The sequence below is a fragment of the Coturnix japonica genome, chromosome 31 (assembly GCF_054131305.1).
Source record: "Coturnix japonica strain WE chromosome 31, WE-NBRP24, whole genome shotgun sequence".
Classification (NCBI taxonomy): domain Eukaryota; kingdom Metazoa; phylum Chordata; class Aves; order Galliformes; family Phasianidae; genus Coturnix; species Coturnix japonica.
This window is the reverse complement of record NC_140693.1, coordinates 6,130,352-6,143,426: the sequence shown is the minus strand read 5'-3', so window position 1 is coordinate 6,143,426 and position 13,075 is coordinate 6,130,352. Positions and strand designations below refer to the sequence as shown.

Sequence of the window (13,075 nt, the reverse complement as noted above, 5' to 3'; positions counted from 1 at the left end):
AGGGCCAGCTCAGGGCCCAGAGCAGAGGGGGAGCAGGCAGAGGCAGGGCCTTGGGGCCCAGGATGGAGGAGGACCAGGCACAGCTGGGGCCAGCTCAGGGCCCAGAGCAGAGGGGGACCAGGCACAGCTGAGGCCACTGCAGGGCCCAGGTGAGAGGGGAACCCAGCACAGTCGGGGCTGCTTTGGGGCTTGGGCCGGAAGGGGGCCCGGCACAGCCAGGGCCTATCCCCCTTTTTTGCACATATGAAATGCTCCCAGCTGTGTTGCACAGCAGAACATCTTTCAATGGAGATGAAAGCCTGTGAAATGAAAGAATCCTTTCTTATTTCTTTCACATTTGTGTTTGTTGACTGCAGTTCCAACCAGGTGGACTCGCAGTGTCTTGCAAGTGCCACCTGGAAGCAGGTACAGACTGGAGACACAGCACCCTCAATGTCCAGGTGAGTAACAGCAGCCAAGGAGGCCTTTGGGCTCTGCAGGGTCCAAGTGTGGAGCATTACACACAGGAACAGCTGAGTATAAAGACAGTGGCAGAGCTGCAGAGCTTGCCATAGTAGGGAGGCACAGTGGCTCAGCTCATTTCCCACAGTAACACAGGAAATAAGAGCCATGAGGGAAATGCAGATGCCTTCTGCCCCCATCAGAGGGGAGGAATGAGCTGCACTTCCACAGAGACATTCATTCCTCTCACAGCCACTCACACCTCAGGTGTGGAGGGACGAGCTGGGGCTGCTGGTGGCAGCTGTGGAACACTGCCATCTGTGGTGCTCCATCCTACCTTGGAGGTGGGCATGTAGAGCTGAGGACCTTTGTCACTGCACAAATGACTGCAAGCAGAGATGTAGCAGAGGGAACATAAAGCATTTAATAACTTATACAAAGCAATGAGTAATAGAAATGACAATATTTCCAACCAAATATCCCCCATCCTAGCAGTCATATCTGATCTCTACAATCCCACCCAAACAATTTCCCAGCCCCCTCCAATTCCTCCTCACTATCCCACCCCTGAATTTCCTACCCCCAATTCCCACACAGTAATTGCCCACACTAATTACCAGCATGCAGGGCATAGAGAACACCTGTTCCTTGTGTGCAGACACCTGGAAAAAAAAGAAGTGTCAGGGAACTGGAGGTCTGTAGCAGGTTGTGGAGGCTCTGCATAGAACGTAACCCCAGACCACAACCCCATCAGCTGCTGGAGCAGCATCATCCCTGTCATTGGGGGATGTTGCCAGTGGTGGACAGGGACACAGGGAGAAGCCACACCTTGGTGTAGCTCTGATCTGCTCATGTCCAGTCCAATCCTCTATAGCACTTTCCATCTTCTGTCCTTTGTTCTTAACCGTATCCTTCCTTCTCTTCTGCTCTTTTTCTTTCTTTTAGGTGTCTTACCTGTATCTGCTTTTCCCCTCTTCTGTTCTTTTACTGCTCTGGTCAGCATCCAGTGTCTGCACCGCAACTCTAGGTTTTGGGATGGAGAAAGGTACACAGGACATAGATTTGTACAAGAAAAGCTCTCTTGCTGTGCCCAACAGATGACAAAAAGGAGTCCTCAGGACCACAAAGGCAGCTTGTTTCTCCAAAGGCCACAGCGTAAGCTCGTGTAACTGGGAAGGACTCTGTTATACATCTCCTAAAAGTGCCTTTGAATGAATAATTTTCTGGTCTTGTTTCCAATTGTTGCTCAGAGGAAATGAGGTTTTTATCCTTGTATCTTTGTGGGAAGACAGAGAGGAGGGAACCTGTCTGGTGAAATGCTCAGGTGCTGTTTCCTTCCTTGCACCAACAGCCTGTTTGTGTCCACACGATGCCAGTTGTCCTCCTGACAGTTTCTACCGGTCCTTCTCCGAGTCCTTCTGCTAAGCACTGCTATTTCTGTATCCTCGGGGCCCTATTAGGACTAAAAAGAGGAGCGGATAACAGATGGAAGGATCTGGCCTTCTGCTGGGTGATAGCTGCCTGCATGTCCTGTTCCTGCTTTCTCTTTTCCCCAGGTGGCATTGTGCTTCCCAAGGAGCATATGGACCTTTTAGATGGGAGTGCGCAGCAAGGAACACATGGGGTCTCAGCTTCCTTCCTGCTCTACATCTGAGTGAGGGACACTGTGACCTGCTCAGGAGGCAAGATGTCATGTCAGGGAGGTGTGTTTTCCTTGTTTTTTATCATCTGTGCTTTGCTTTGCTGTGTTATTTTTTTTCCTTTGCAGTTCTATGGTTTTCTTTCCTATTTGGTGTTTTCTATGTCGTGTTTTTTTTTTTTTTTTTTGTTTTTTGTTTTTTGTTTTTTTTATAAGTTTTTTTCTGTTTTTCCTTGTCTTAGTTTTTTTCTTTTGTTTGAGTTATTATATTTTCTTTGCTTTTATTATTATTATTTTTTTTAATTCTGTGTTATTTCCTAAAATCTTTCATGGTTTATTTGTTGTTGTGTTTTTCATCTATGCTTTGCTATTTTTCTTTAGATACGCTGTATGAGAACTGTTGAATCACAGTCTGAGCCACTGATTATCACCTAGGGAAGGGACCTGGTCAGCCCTGGTTAGTGCAGGTGAGGCCAATGCAGCTGAGTGACTGGAAAGGATGGAGCCTGGCTGCACCTCTCTTACAGCTCATTTTTGAAGGCTGACTGCCCCTGGGTGGAATTTTTTTTGATGGTTTCTCCTCTGTGGAGTTTGTTCTGTGCACTTCCATCCTCAGTGGTGGGTGAGCCATTCTTTCCTTACCTTTGTAGTATATTCACACTGTCCTAGTCTTTCTGTTGTTACAGATAGTATGTGGTTTTTTTCTGTTTGTTTTCTGTGGTTTTTTAAACTTTGATTCCCTGGTTTTTGGCTTGCTTTTTTTCTTTATATTTCTTTTTTTTTTTTTTTTTTTCTTTTTTTTTTTTTTTTTTTTGATGTGTCTTATTCTGCTTTACGGTGACATTTGCAAGAGACTGTGAATTCTCCTGGTTCAAATTGCAGTTGGCTTAATCAAATGTGTAAGAAATATATAAGGGCTGCTGAGGCCAGGCTGGAGTTGCATTTCTTTATGAACTGGGGTGTTGCTGCGGATGCATTTCTCTCCTGTTTTGTCTCTTTTATGGCTGTTCAAGAATATTAGATTGTGCTATGTCAGTGTTTGTTGCCATCCTGCTTTCTCTTCTCTGTCTTGCAGGTCAGCTCGTGCTGGAAGTTGATGGTATCACTGTATGAATGGAGGTCAGTTTAGGAGCAGCTGCTGATGGAAGGAATCAAGACCAGGCTAATAAATGGAAGCATCTCCTGGTAAGGTGTCAGAGGTGGCAGTAATGATGTCTGTCATCGTTAAAACCAGAGGGCAGGCTCATCCGAGTGCTTGCTGACTGATACTTCGGACTATCTCGTTCTCCAGCTGAACGATAAGAAAGCTAAACATGTTGAGCCGTTACAGCTTGTGCTGAAGTTGTGAATGTGCTCCCAGATGTTTCCTTTAGTGGTAAATCATGTTCTGGCACTGTGGTAGCCCTATCTCTGTCATGATCTGGAGCACCGTGTCTTGTTGCGAGCCTTGTGTGCCTGTTTCCATGAACCTTGCTTTCTTTCTCTCTTCAGAGTAAGGGCAGGGTGCTTCCTTGCTTTTGGTGGATTCATCCAGGAGGCTGTTAGAAGGCCAAATGCAATGTTCATTACATGGAGGGACATGATGGGAATGGACTGTCGTTGCCACCAGGCAAAAGTGAGTTTCTTATGTCATGAATGATATAATTTTGATTATTCAGAGCAGTTGCAGTGTGGTAGAGGATGTCACAAAATCATTTATTTGGGAGCGCAGGGAAGAGTCATGAGAACCGAAACCGTAGTTTCTGTTTTGGCTGTCAAAATGGTGGAGTTTCTTTGGGAGGGCAATAGCTGGGCTTCCTGTTAGCAGGCCCCCTCTGAGAGATTGGTCTTTGCTTGCTGCTTTGCTGTGCCTACCTGCCTGCTCCCTGTGCTTGTTCCTTTTACCTTTCCGTGCTTCTTTTCCCTTGCTTTGATGCTTTCCCTTTCAGGGCTCCTTTTCTCTTTCAGTGCTGCCTTTGCCCTTTATGTACTCCTTTTTCCTATCAGTGTTACTTTATGCTGTTTTTTTCCCTTTCGGAGCTGCTTTTTCCTTTCAGGGCTGCTTTTTTTGCTTATTTTCTTTTTCAGGGCTGCTTTTCCCTTTCAGGGCTGCTTTTCTTTATCAGTTCTGCTTCTCCCTTTCAGGGCTGCATTTTCTTGTTCTTTTTCCCTTTCACTGCCGCTTTTCCCTTTTAGTCTTGCTTTTCCCTTTCACTGCTGCTCTTCCCTTTCACTGCTGCTCTTCCCTTTCACTGCTGCTCTTCCCTTTCACTGCTGCTTTTCCCTTTCACTGCTGCTTTTCCCTTTCACTGCTGTTTTTCCCTTTCACTGCTGCTTTTCCCTTTCACTGCTGCTTTTCCCTTTCACTGCTGCTTTTCCCTTTCACTGCTGCTTTTCCCTTTCACTGCTGCTTTTCCCTTTCACTGCTGCTTTTCCCTTTCACTGCTGCTTTTCCCTTTCACTGCTGCTTTTCCCTTTTAATCTTACTTTTCCCTTTTAATCTTACTTTTCCCTTTTAATCTTACTTTTCCCTTTCACTACTTCTTTTCCCTTTTAGTCTTGCTTTTCCCTTTCACTGCTGCTCTTCCCTTTCACTGCTGCTCTTCCCTTTCACTGCTGCTCTTCCCTTTCACTGCTGCTCTTCCCTTTCACTGCTGCTTTTCCCTTTCACTGCTGCTTTTCCCTTTCACTGCTGCTTTTCCCTTTCACTGCTGCTTTTCCCTTTCACTGCTGCTTTTCCCTTTTAATCTTACTTTTCCCTTTTAATCTTACTTTTCCCTTTTAATCTTACTTTTCCCTTTCACTACTTCTTTTCCCTTTTAGTCTTGCTTTTCCCTTTCACTGCTGCTCTTCCCTTTCACTGCTGCTCTTCCCTTTCACTGCTGCTCTTCCCTTTCACTGCTCCTTTTCCCTTTCACTGCTGCTTTTCCCTTTCACTGCTGCTTTTCCCTTTCACTGCTGCTTTTCCCTTTCACTGCTGCTTTTCCCTTTTCACTGCTGCTTTTCCCTTTTCACTGCTGCTTTTCCCTTTCACTGCTGCTTTTCCCTTTCACTGCTGCTTTTCCCTTTCACTGCTGCTTTTCCCCTTCACTGCTGCTTTTCCCCTTCACTGCTCCTTTTCCCTTTCACTGCTGCTTTTCCCTTTCACTGCTGCTTTTCCCTTTCACTGCTGCTTTTCCCTTTTCACTGCTGCTTTTCCCTTTTCACTGCTGCTTTTCCCTTTCACTGCTGCTTTTCCCTTTCACTGCTGCTTTTCCCTTTCACTGCTGCTTTTCCCCTTCACTGCTGCTTTTCCCCTTCACTGCTGCTTTTCCCCTTCACTGCTGCTTTTCCCTTTCACTGCTGCTTTTCCCTTTCACTGCTGCTTTTCCCTTTCACTGCTGCTTTTCCCTTTCACTGCTGCTTTTCCCTTTCACTGCTGCTTTTCCCTTTCACTGCTGCTTTTCCCTTTCACTGCTGCTTTTCCCTTTCACTGCTGCTTTTCCCTTTCACTGCTGCTTTTCCCTTTCACTTCTACTTTTCCCTTTCACTGCTGCTTTTCCCTTTCACTGCTGCTTTTCCCTTTCACTGCTGCTTTTCCCTTTTCACTGCTGCTTTTCCCTTTCACTTCTACTTTTGAACTGTAACGTGTCAGATTCCACTCTGTCACCCTGTCAGCCCTCTACATCTTCTTCACTTGGCATTGGCAATCCTGGACTGTCTCTAGTAAAAGAAATAAAAGATTCTACCTCTCAGCACGATGATGATAACATCTCAACAACTAGTGGCTTCTCCTGTAGAGCATCTGAGAAAGGTAATTTTCATATTTTTTTTAGGCTTTAGTGTAATTTTTACATCATGTGAAATACTTTGCATCCATTCATATTCCTCATCAACTTAGTAAATAAGTGAATGTCAACTTTGGAAGTGAGAATTGCATTTTATTTTTAGTGTTTTAGAAGTATTTGTTTCAGTCAACGTTTTAATGTAACTGTGTTCAGAAGTGCATTATGAGACCTTGGTATTACAAAAAAAATCAGTTCTGATTTACCCACTCTCAGCTAGTTGTATGTAAATATTGAACTGGGATGGTAGCAAGTGAAAGTGAATTGCTTTAGCTCAACAACTAGGTTTATTGCTTAGAAGGAAGAGCTACTGTCCAACAGACAGCTAGTGAGTAACTACAGGTGACAAATGGCAATGCAGGTTGTTTTCTTGTGTTTCACAAAGAGCCGATAAAGGAACTATTCTCACTGTGCAAGTTTTGAGCTGCTTTTCTGGCCTTTCTTGAAAGAAGGCTTCAGCTGTCAGTGCTGCCGTGTTTTATGCTGAGTTCACTAAGGAATGATTTTTGTATTAAATAGCTTAGGTCAGTGTGATCCTTAATAACGGGAGTTCTTTTTGTCCTTGAGGCTTTTATATCCAGTGTTTGTCTTTTTGGCAGATACCGCAGTTTCAAAAAATAATTCAGCACCACCGCTCTGGTCCGCAGAAGCTGAAAGATCTCATTCCCTCACCCAACATTCTGCGTCTAGTTCAAAGAAACCTGCATTCAATTTATCTGCTTTTGGAGCTCTCTCTCCTGTAAGTTCTGCACAGTATTTGTTTTAATCATTTGAAATGCATACCCATTTTACTGACCAGTTACCATGCTATGTTTCTACAGACGCTTGGAAACACTTCTGTCTTTAAGACAAGCCAGCTTGGAGACTCTCCATTTTACCCTGGAAAGACCACTTATGGTGGAAGGGCTGCAGCTGCAAGGCAGACAAAAGTGCGAGCTGCTCCTTATCAGGTAAGAGAAAAACAGTGTGGTAAGAAATTGTGGTTGAGATATTAAAGTAGCACTGTAGCTTTGAGAGGGGAGCCAAGAATGTGGCAACAGCTCCTATTCTTCCCTCTTTGCCTACAAAGAAGTTTAAATGGCAATTGTTATTCAAATTATTTTAATGGTTATTATGTAAGTATTTGTTGGAATGAAGGAGAATGACTGTTAAAGCTAGATGTTTGTAGTTGGGATTTCCTCTGTTAAGTCTTTAAAAATATTCCATTTGAGTGCTGTTGTATACCTCTAACTGTATCACGTTAAAATAACGTCATGCAATTAGAACAATGACAGCACAACACTGAAAACTTGTGCTTATAGTAGCAAAAGCTGCAGTGGTCAGACCTGTCTGATATTTATCTGTAGAAATTACACAATCGTATCTATGCTCATGCTATGAATAAATTGTATGAGGCTGTTTGCTCTTTACTGTATCTAGAATTAGCATTACAGATCCTTTGTTCTAATACTGAGAGGAGCATGCAGGACTAAATGCCAATCTCGAGGTGAACAGTAGCATTCTTTTTTCTTTTAATGTTTCGCACTGTTCTTGAAAAGAGTTATTTGCCCATAAGAGTTCTTGGTGTTCTGAAATGAAGCTGTAAGTGAATGCTGACAACTCTTAATAGCTAGAGTGCAAGTTTCTGATGTATGGGAAACCTTGAAAACTTGTTTTTAAAACTTCCTGAAATCTGGGAGCCCTCTATGATCAGTTATTTAAACTTTTTGCAGTGTAACTGTAGGTTATACTGAAAATAGGAACCAAAATGTTAGGCTTTTAAAGGAGACAGTAGCCTACTTATTCCTGTATGCTGTGGATTACAGCAACATACTGAGGAGAGTCCAGAAGGCCACCAAGGTGATGAGGGGTTTGGAACACCTCTCTTGTGGGAAGAGGCTGAGAGAGCCGGGCCTGTTTAGGGAGATCTCATCAGTGTCTGTAAATCCTTGAAGAGTGGATGCCAAAAGGGTGAAGCACTGGTCTCTTTTCAGTGTTGCCTAGTGCTGGGACAGGAGTCATTGGGCACAAACTGGAACACTGGAGGTTCCATGTAGATACCAGGAAGCACTTCTGTGCTGTGCAGGTGATGGAACATTGATACAGGCTATTCAGAGGCTGTCGAGTCTCTTCCTTGGAGGTCTCCCTAAGATGTCTGCATGCAGGCAAGAGAGAAGTAGAACTAAAAACTCCTGGTTGCGGTTATATATACTGATTTAAAGATGGTATTGTACCATCACGAAACTCCTGAGGTCTGTGTTGTTAGTGAAAGCGCTGTCTGGATCACAAGCCTTTGCTTCAGTTCAGTTTTCCTAATTACTGCTTCAGAGACACCGGCAGTCATAACATCTTCCATCTTTACTTTCTACACATATGGGCTTCTTGTTTTTGTTTTATCCCGTGTGCAAGATGTATTGGAGACCCAGTTAAACTGCTATAACTCAGAATGTTTTTTCATTGTCTTGAGCTCCCAGCGAATGCGTTTTTCTCTGTCATCGGAGAATATTGGTTATATTGTTCGTGTAGCCTGGGGCCATAAAATACACATGTGTTTAACTCAAAATTGAACAGCATGACAATTACAATGTTGTTTTTCAGACACCAGTAAGGCAAATGAAAGCTAAACAAGCAAACGTGCAATCCTATGGTGTGACGAGTTCCACAGCACGGCGCATCCTGCAGTCACTAGAGAAGATGTCAAGTCCTCTGGCAGTAAGCAGCACTCCTTTTAATATATTAGTAAAACTTAGTAGATGTGCCAGTAAAGAATGAAAGTCTTCCCTATGTTGAGCCCTGTTTAATTTATTGCATTATTTTTTCCACAGGATGCTAAATGAATTCCATCTTCTGTTCTCTTGTTCCTAAAGATACCACCACTGTAAACAGCATCAGCAATAAAAAGGAAGAAGAAGAAGAATATGATGGTCCCTTCAGACCTGCGAAGGTCTTAAAGGAAGGGAGTGTATTAGACATTCTTAGAAACCCTGGTGAGATAATGAACTTCTTTTTAAAATATACTGCAAAAAGAAAAAAAATGCTAACGTGGATTTAGAAAAATTAGAAAAGCTTATGTGATGGTTAGTGCAGTATTAGCTGCAAATACAAATTTAAGGAAACATTATGTAAAGTCTGTTAGGATGAATCAGCCCATTCAAAGTGGCTTTTATTACTGAAAGTAAAACTGCAACTTCCCTCTGAATGGACAGTCACTTTTTTCATCACTTTAAAAGAAGCAGGATATACAGCCTTGCTACTCAGAGGCTTCATTGCTGATGAAAAAATAAGCCAGCAAGACAGTATTTGTTTTATCTTTACAAGCAACTTGAGCTGCTACTGAAGATGTGCTTTCTTTAGTGTTTGTTAGTAGCATCTGTTTTCTGTTAGAATTGGCAACTTGAAATAAGAAGTCAGCCTGTGTCCAGTGCACTTTGAAGAAAGATTATAAAATTGACAGTGTTTGCTGCCCCCGCACCTCCGTCGCCCCGCACCGCACATCTGATGGAAGAGGCGCGGCGGAGGCAGCCCCGGGTGCATCTCAGACGCCTGGCACTGCCACCCGGGTGCATCTCCTGCCGGCTGGCAGACAAGGACAAGCAGCACGGGGACAGCAGCCAGCCGGCCAAGCACCCCGTGCCTGCTCTGATGCAAACTGGACAGCTCATGGAGGAGGCACAGCGAAGGCAGCCCCGAGTGCTTCTCACCCGCCTGGCACTGCCCACCCCCCTGGCTGCCCCCACACCTCCGTCGCCCTGCACTGCACACCTGATGGAGGAGGCACGGTGGAGGCAGCCCCGGGTGCTGCTCAGCCGCCTTTGACTGCCACCCGGCTGCATCTCCTGCCAAATGGCAGACAAGCAGCACAGGGACAGCAGCCAGCCGGCCAAGTGCCCAGCACCCACCTGCACCACCACAAGAGGCCAGAGCAGCGGGCACAAGCAGCACACTGGCAGCCAGTGTCCCCGCCACAACCAGGAAGACACCGCGCTGCCAGCATGTTCCAGGCCACAACCACCGGCGCCAGGCGGAGCTGCCTGTGTCAGCACGGCGGCCAGCAGGAGGACTCGGTGCCCATCACACCCCAACAGCAGCTCCAGCAGGAGCGGACCAAGAAACCGGCCCACTTGGTGGAGCAGGAGATGTGGCCGTAACCGACCAAGGCGCTTCCCTGTAGCCCTGGGCTCCTGGCCGGCCCCCACCACACCCAGAGAGCAGCGGCAGTGTTCCAGGGGCACCAGCACCAGCCCCAGCCCTACCCCTCCCAAACTGGGCTGTCCGCAAAATGGCATCTTGGACTGGGGCACTGCGGGGCTCTGAAGCTGATGGACCGACAAAGCGTTGCACTGTCAAAGCTCCGGGCTGGGAAATGCTGGGTGGGGGGTGGGAAATGGTTGGGGGGGAAGGGGTGGGAATTCTTGGGGTGGCCAATATTAGGGTGGGAATTGGGGGTGGCTGGTGGGTGGGAATTGGGGGTGGGGAATTTTTGGGGTGGGGGAGTGGTTGGGGGGCGGGAGTTTGGGGTGGGAATTCGTGGGAATTGGCGGTGGGACCTTTTTGGGGTGGGCAATGAAATGGCTGTACTCTGCTACTGGTGGGGTGGGAATCTGGGGGGGCGTTGTAATACCAGAAGAATTTTACAGAGCAGCAGCCATGCATCAAGAGAAGGGCTTCACAGAGCAGCAGCTGTGGAGGGAGAAACAGCATGAGAACCAAGGGCACCTCTAGGAAAAGAATGAGTAGCTCATGGCTTTCAAGGGGGAGTTTTTGAAGGGGGGGTCGTTATTGCGGTAGCTTTCCTCCAATTGGTGTGTATGGTTTTAAACGCCCTCATCTGTCTGCTATAAAAGCATGGCTTTTCGGGCAGTCGATGGTCGCAGCCATATTTAACCATACTGCTGTCTGGCTGTTTGTCCTAGCGGGCTGACCTTTTGCCTTCAGGTTTGCCAACTACTGTCTCAGGAACCAGAGTTATTAGGCATTATCCAGGTTATCATGTGCTTCTACTAATTTAATAGATTGGATGTGAATCCAATGGGGTCTGATGTTACAAATGGTGCTGGAATCTGCGGGAATAATCATTGAATGTATTAGTAATGCTCAGTTATGATGCTATTACCTCTCTTATATCCAACTAATTTGGATTTTTCAAATATGACCACGCATCACTTGAGAGGAAGGCGCACGCTCATAGAACTGAATGGGGGAGTTGATTTCATTTTCCAAGCAGGTGTTCCACTTGGGCTCTGTATCACGCACTGGCCATGCGGATATGGAGTACAACTGGAAGAAATCCCTCAGACCCTGAATGCAGGAGAGAATGTGTGGTGGGTGAGAGAGGAAAGGTGCACTTTGAAGCAGGGGACGCCCTGCTGGCACTGCCTGTCGCATCCACCACCAACACGGTTTGCTCTTTATCCTGCTCCACAGCTGCTGCTCTGTCAAGTCCTTCTCTTGATCCATGGCTGCTGCCATTCTTCTTGGATTACAACAGGGGGCTGGGAGGTTTTTGGCAGAGGGAGGGAAGTCGACTGGGGGTGGGAGTTTGAGGGGGTGGGATCAGAACGGATTGTTAGGGTGGGAAATGGTTGGGAATACTGTCATTTCTTGACTGTTTGCTATGTTCAATTATTAAATGTCTTTGCTATATTTCTGCCTGCCTGCGGCCGTTCCTTCAGTTACAAAGCCCACCTCCCCAGGCCCCCGGGCCCACCTTCAGGGCAATGTGAAAGGGCAGCAGAAAGGGCAGTGTCCCAGATCTGCCACCACCATTGGACCCATCCCTCCCCTCCTCAGTCAGTTCTGCGTGGGAATGGAGGGATGAGAAAGGGGGATGGACGGGAATTCTGGGAGAGCTGAGTGGCTCAGCCTGGAGTGGAGGAGGCTCACTGCCATCCCAGACACAGCCATCAGTCCCCAGGTGCAGAGAGGACTGAGCCAGGCTGCACCCTGCAGCACCCAGCAGCAGGATCCCAGTCTGAGGCCTGCCTAGGTCGTGTGGCTGCGCTGCAGGCTGAGCTATGGAGAAAGCCCCACTTGGAGATTTCTTCGCTCCCTGAATGTTCCCCCCTTTCTCCATCTTGCTCTGCTCCATCCCCAGCCGCAGCCCGGCGTCCCCGACATGTTGCTGTGCTTGCAGAGCTGGACTTGGCCCTTGACCTGTACAGGCCCCTGTCCCCACCTGTCGGATATCCACCTTGCCTTCTCACCCCTCTCTCTAGATCCAGTTCATGCCCCATCTATCTCACCTCCATGTCCCACCTACGTCCTCTCTACGTCTTTTGGTCTCCCCCAAACCACCCTCACGGTGCCTTACCTCCTGGCAGGCTCAGGGAAGGAGCACCCGGTGCCCTGAGCCCACAGGCCCAGCCCTGCACAGCACTGCACACAGCACTGTCATGGCGGCGCCCGGTGCTGCCGCACAGCATCCTGGGAGTGGTAGTTCCTGCGGGGCCTGCAGCTCCCAGCAGGCCCTGCAGCTCCCAGCAGGCCCGGGCGAGGGCAGAGGGGAGCAGTGCTGTCAGCCGGGAGCTCGCCCAGAGAGCCCGATGTTCGGAGCACTTCACACCAGGAACTTTGGACTCGGCTGCTTCTGTCCACAACGTCCCTGAGCTGCTCAGGAAGCACAACTGTCTCACCCTCTGAGAGCTGGGCTGTGCAAAGGAGGCTGCAGTTGCAGGCTCAGCTCTGCCCTGTTCCAGCAATGCACTTCCTTACAACTGGAGCACTGTCACGCTTGCTTCTTGCTTCAACGGAGCAATCGCCCACCGCTTTGCACACCTCTGTGCTCGTGCAAATGGCCACCACCCCATCCCTGCACACACACACACACACACACACACGTACCACCCCATCCCTGCACACACACACACACACACACACACACACGTACCACCCCATCCCTGCACACACACACACACACACACACACACACACACACACGTACCACCCCATCCCTGCACACACACACACGTACCACCCCATCCCTGCACACACACACACACACACACACACGTACCACCCCATCCCTGCACACACACACACACACACACACACACGTACCACCCCATCCCTGCACACACACACACACACACACACACACACACACACACACACACATGTACCACCCCGTCCTTGCACACACACACACACACACACGTACCACCCCATCCCTGCACACACACACACACACACACACACACACGTTCCACCCCATCCC

At 47.6% G+C, this 13,075-nt stretch overlaps 1 protein-coding gene and 1 long non-coding RNA gene across 3 annotated transcripts; both read left to right on the top strand.

The window, feature by feature from the left end:
• Positions 1-197: 197 nt before the first annotated feature.
• LOC146755713 (uncharacterized) lies at positions 198-3,842 on the top strand. 2 transcript variants are annotated; one of them, XR_014937975.1, is made up of 5 exons: positions 198-440; positions 1,998-2,144; positions 2,462-2,547; positions 3,156-3,265; positions 3,572-3,842. It is a non-coding gene; the product is annotated as an uncharacterized LOC146755713 (long non-coding RNA). The 2 variants fall into 2 exon arrangements; XR_014937976.1 differs by lacking the exon at positions 198-440 and adding an exon at positions 1,725-1,765.
• Positions 3,843-3,905: 63 nt separating this feature from the next.
• On the top strand, positions 3,906-9,262 carry LOC146755712 (uncharacterized). Its single transcript, XM_085525409.1, has 5 exons — positions 3,906-5,852; positions 6,483-6,622; positions 6,705-6,833; positions 8,461-8,574; positions 8,688-9,262. Exons 1-4 carry the CDS (start codon positions 5,799-5,801, stop codon positions 8,468-8,470), a joined length of 333 nt encoding a protein of 110 aa, XP_085381535.1. The 5' UTR covers positions 3,906-5,798; the 3' UTR covers positions 8,471-8,574; positions 8,688-9,262.
• The last annotated feature ends 3,813 nt before the right edge of the window (positions 9,263-13,075 follow it).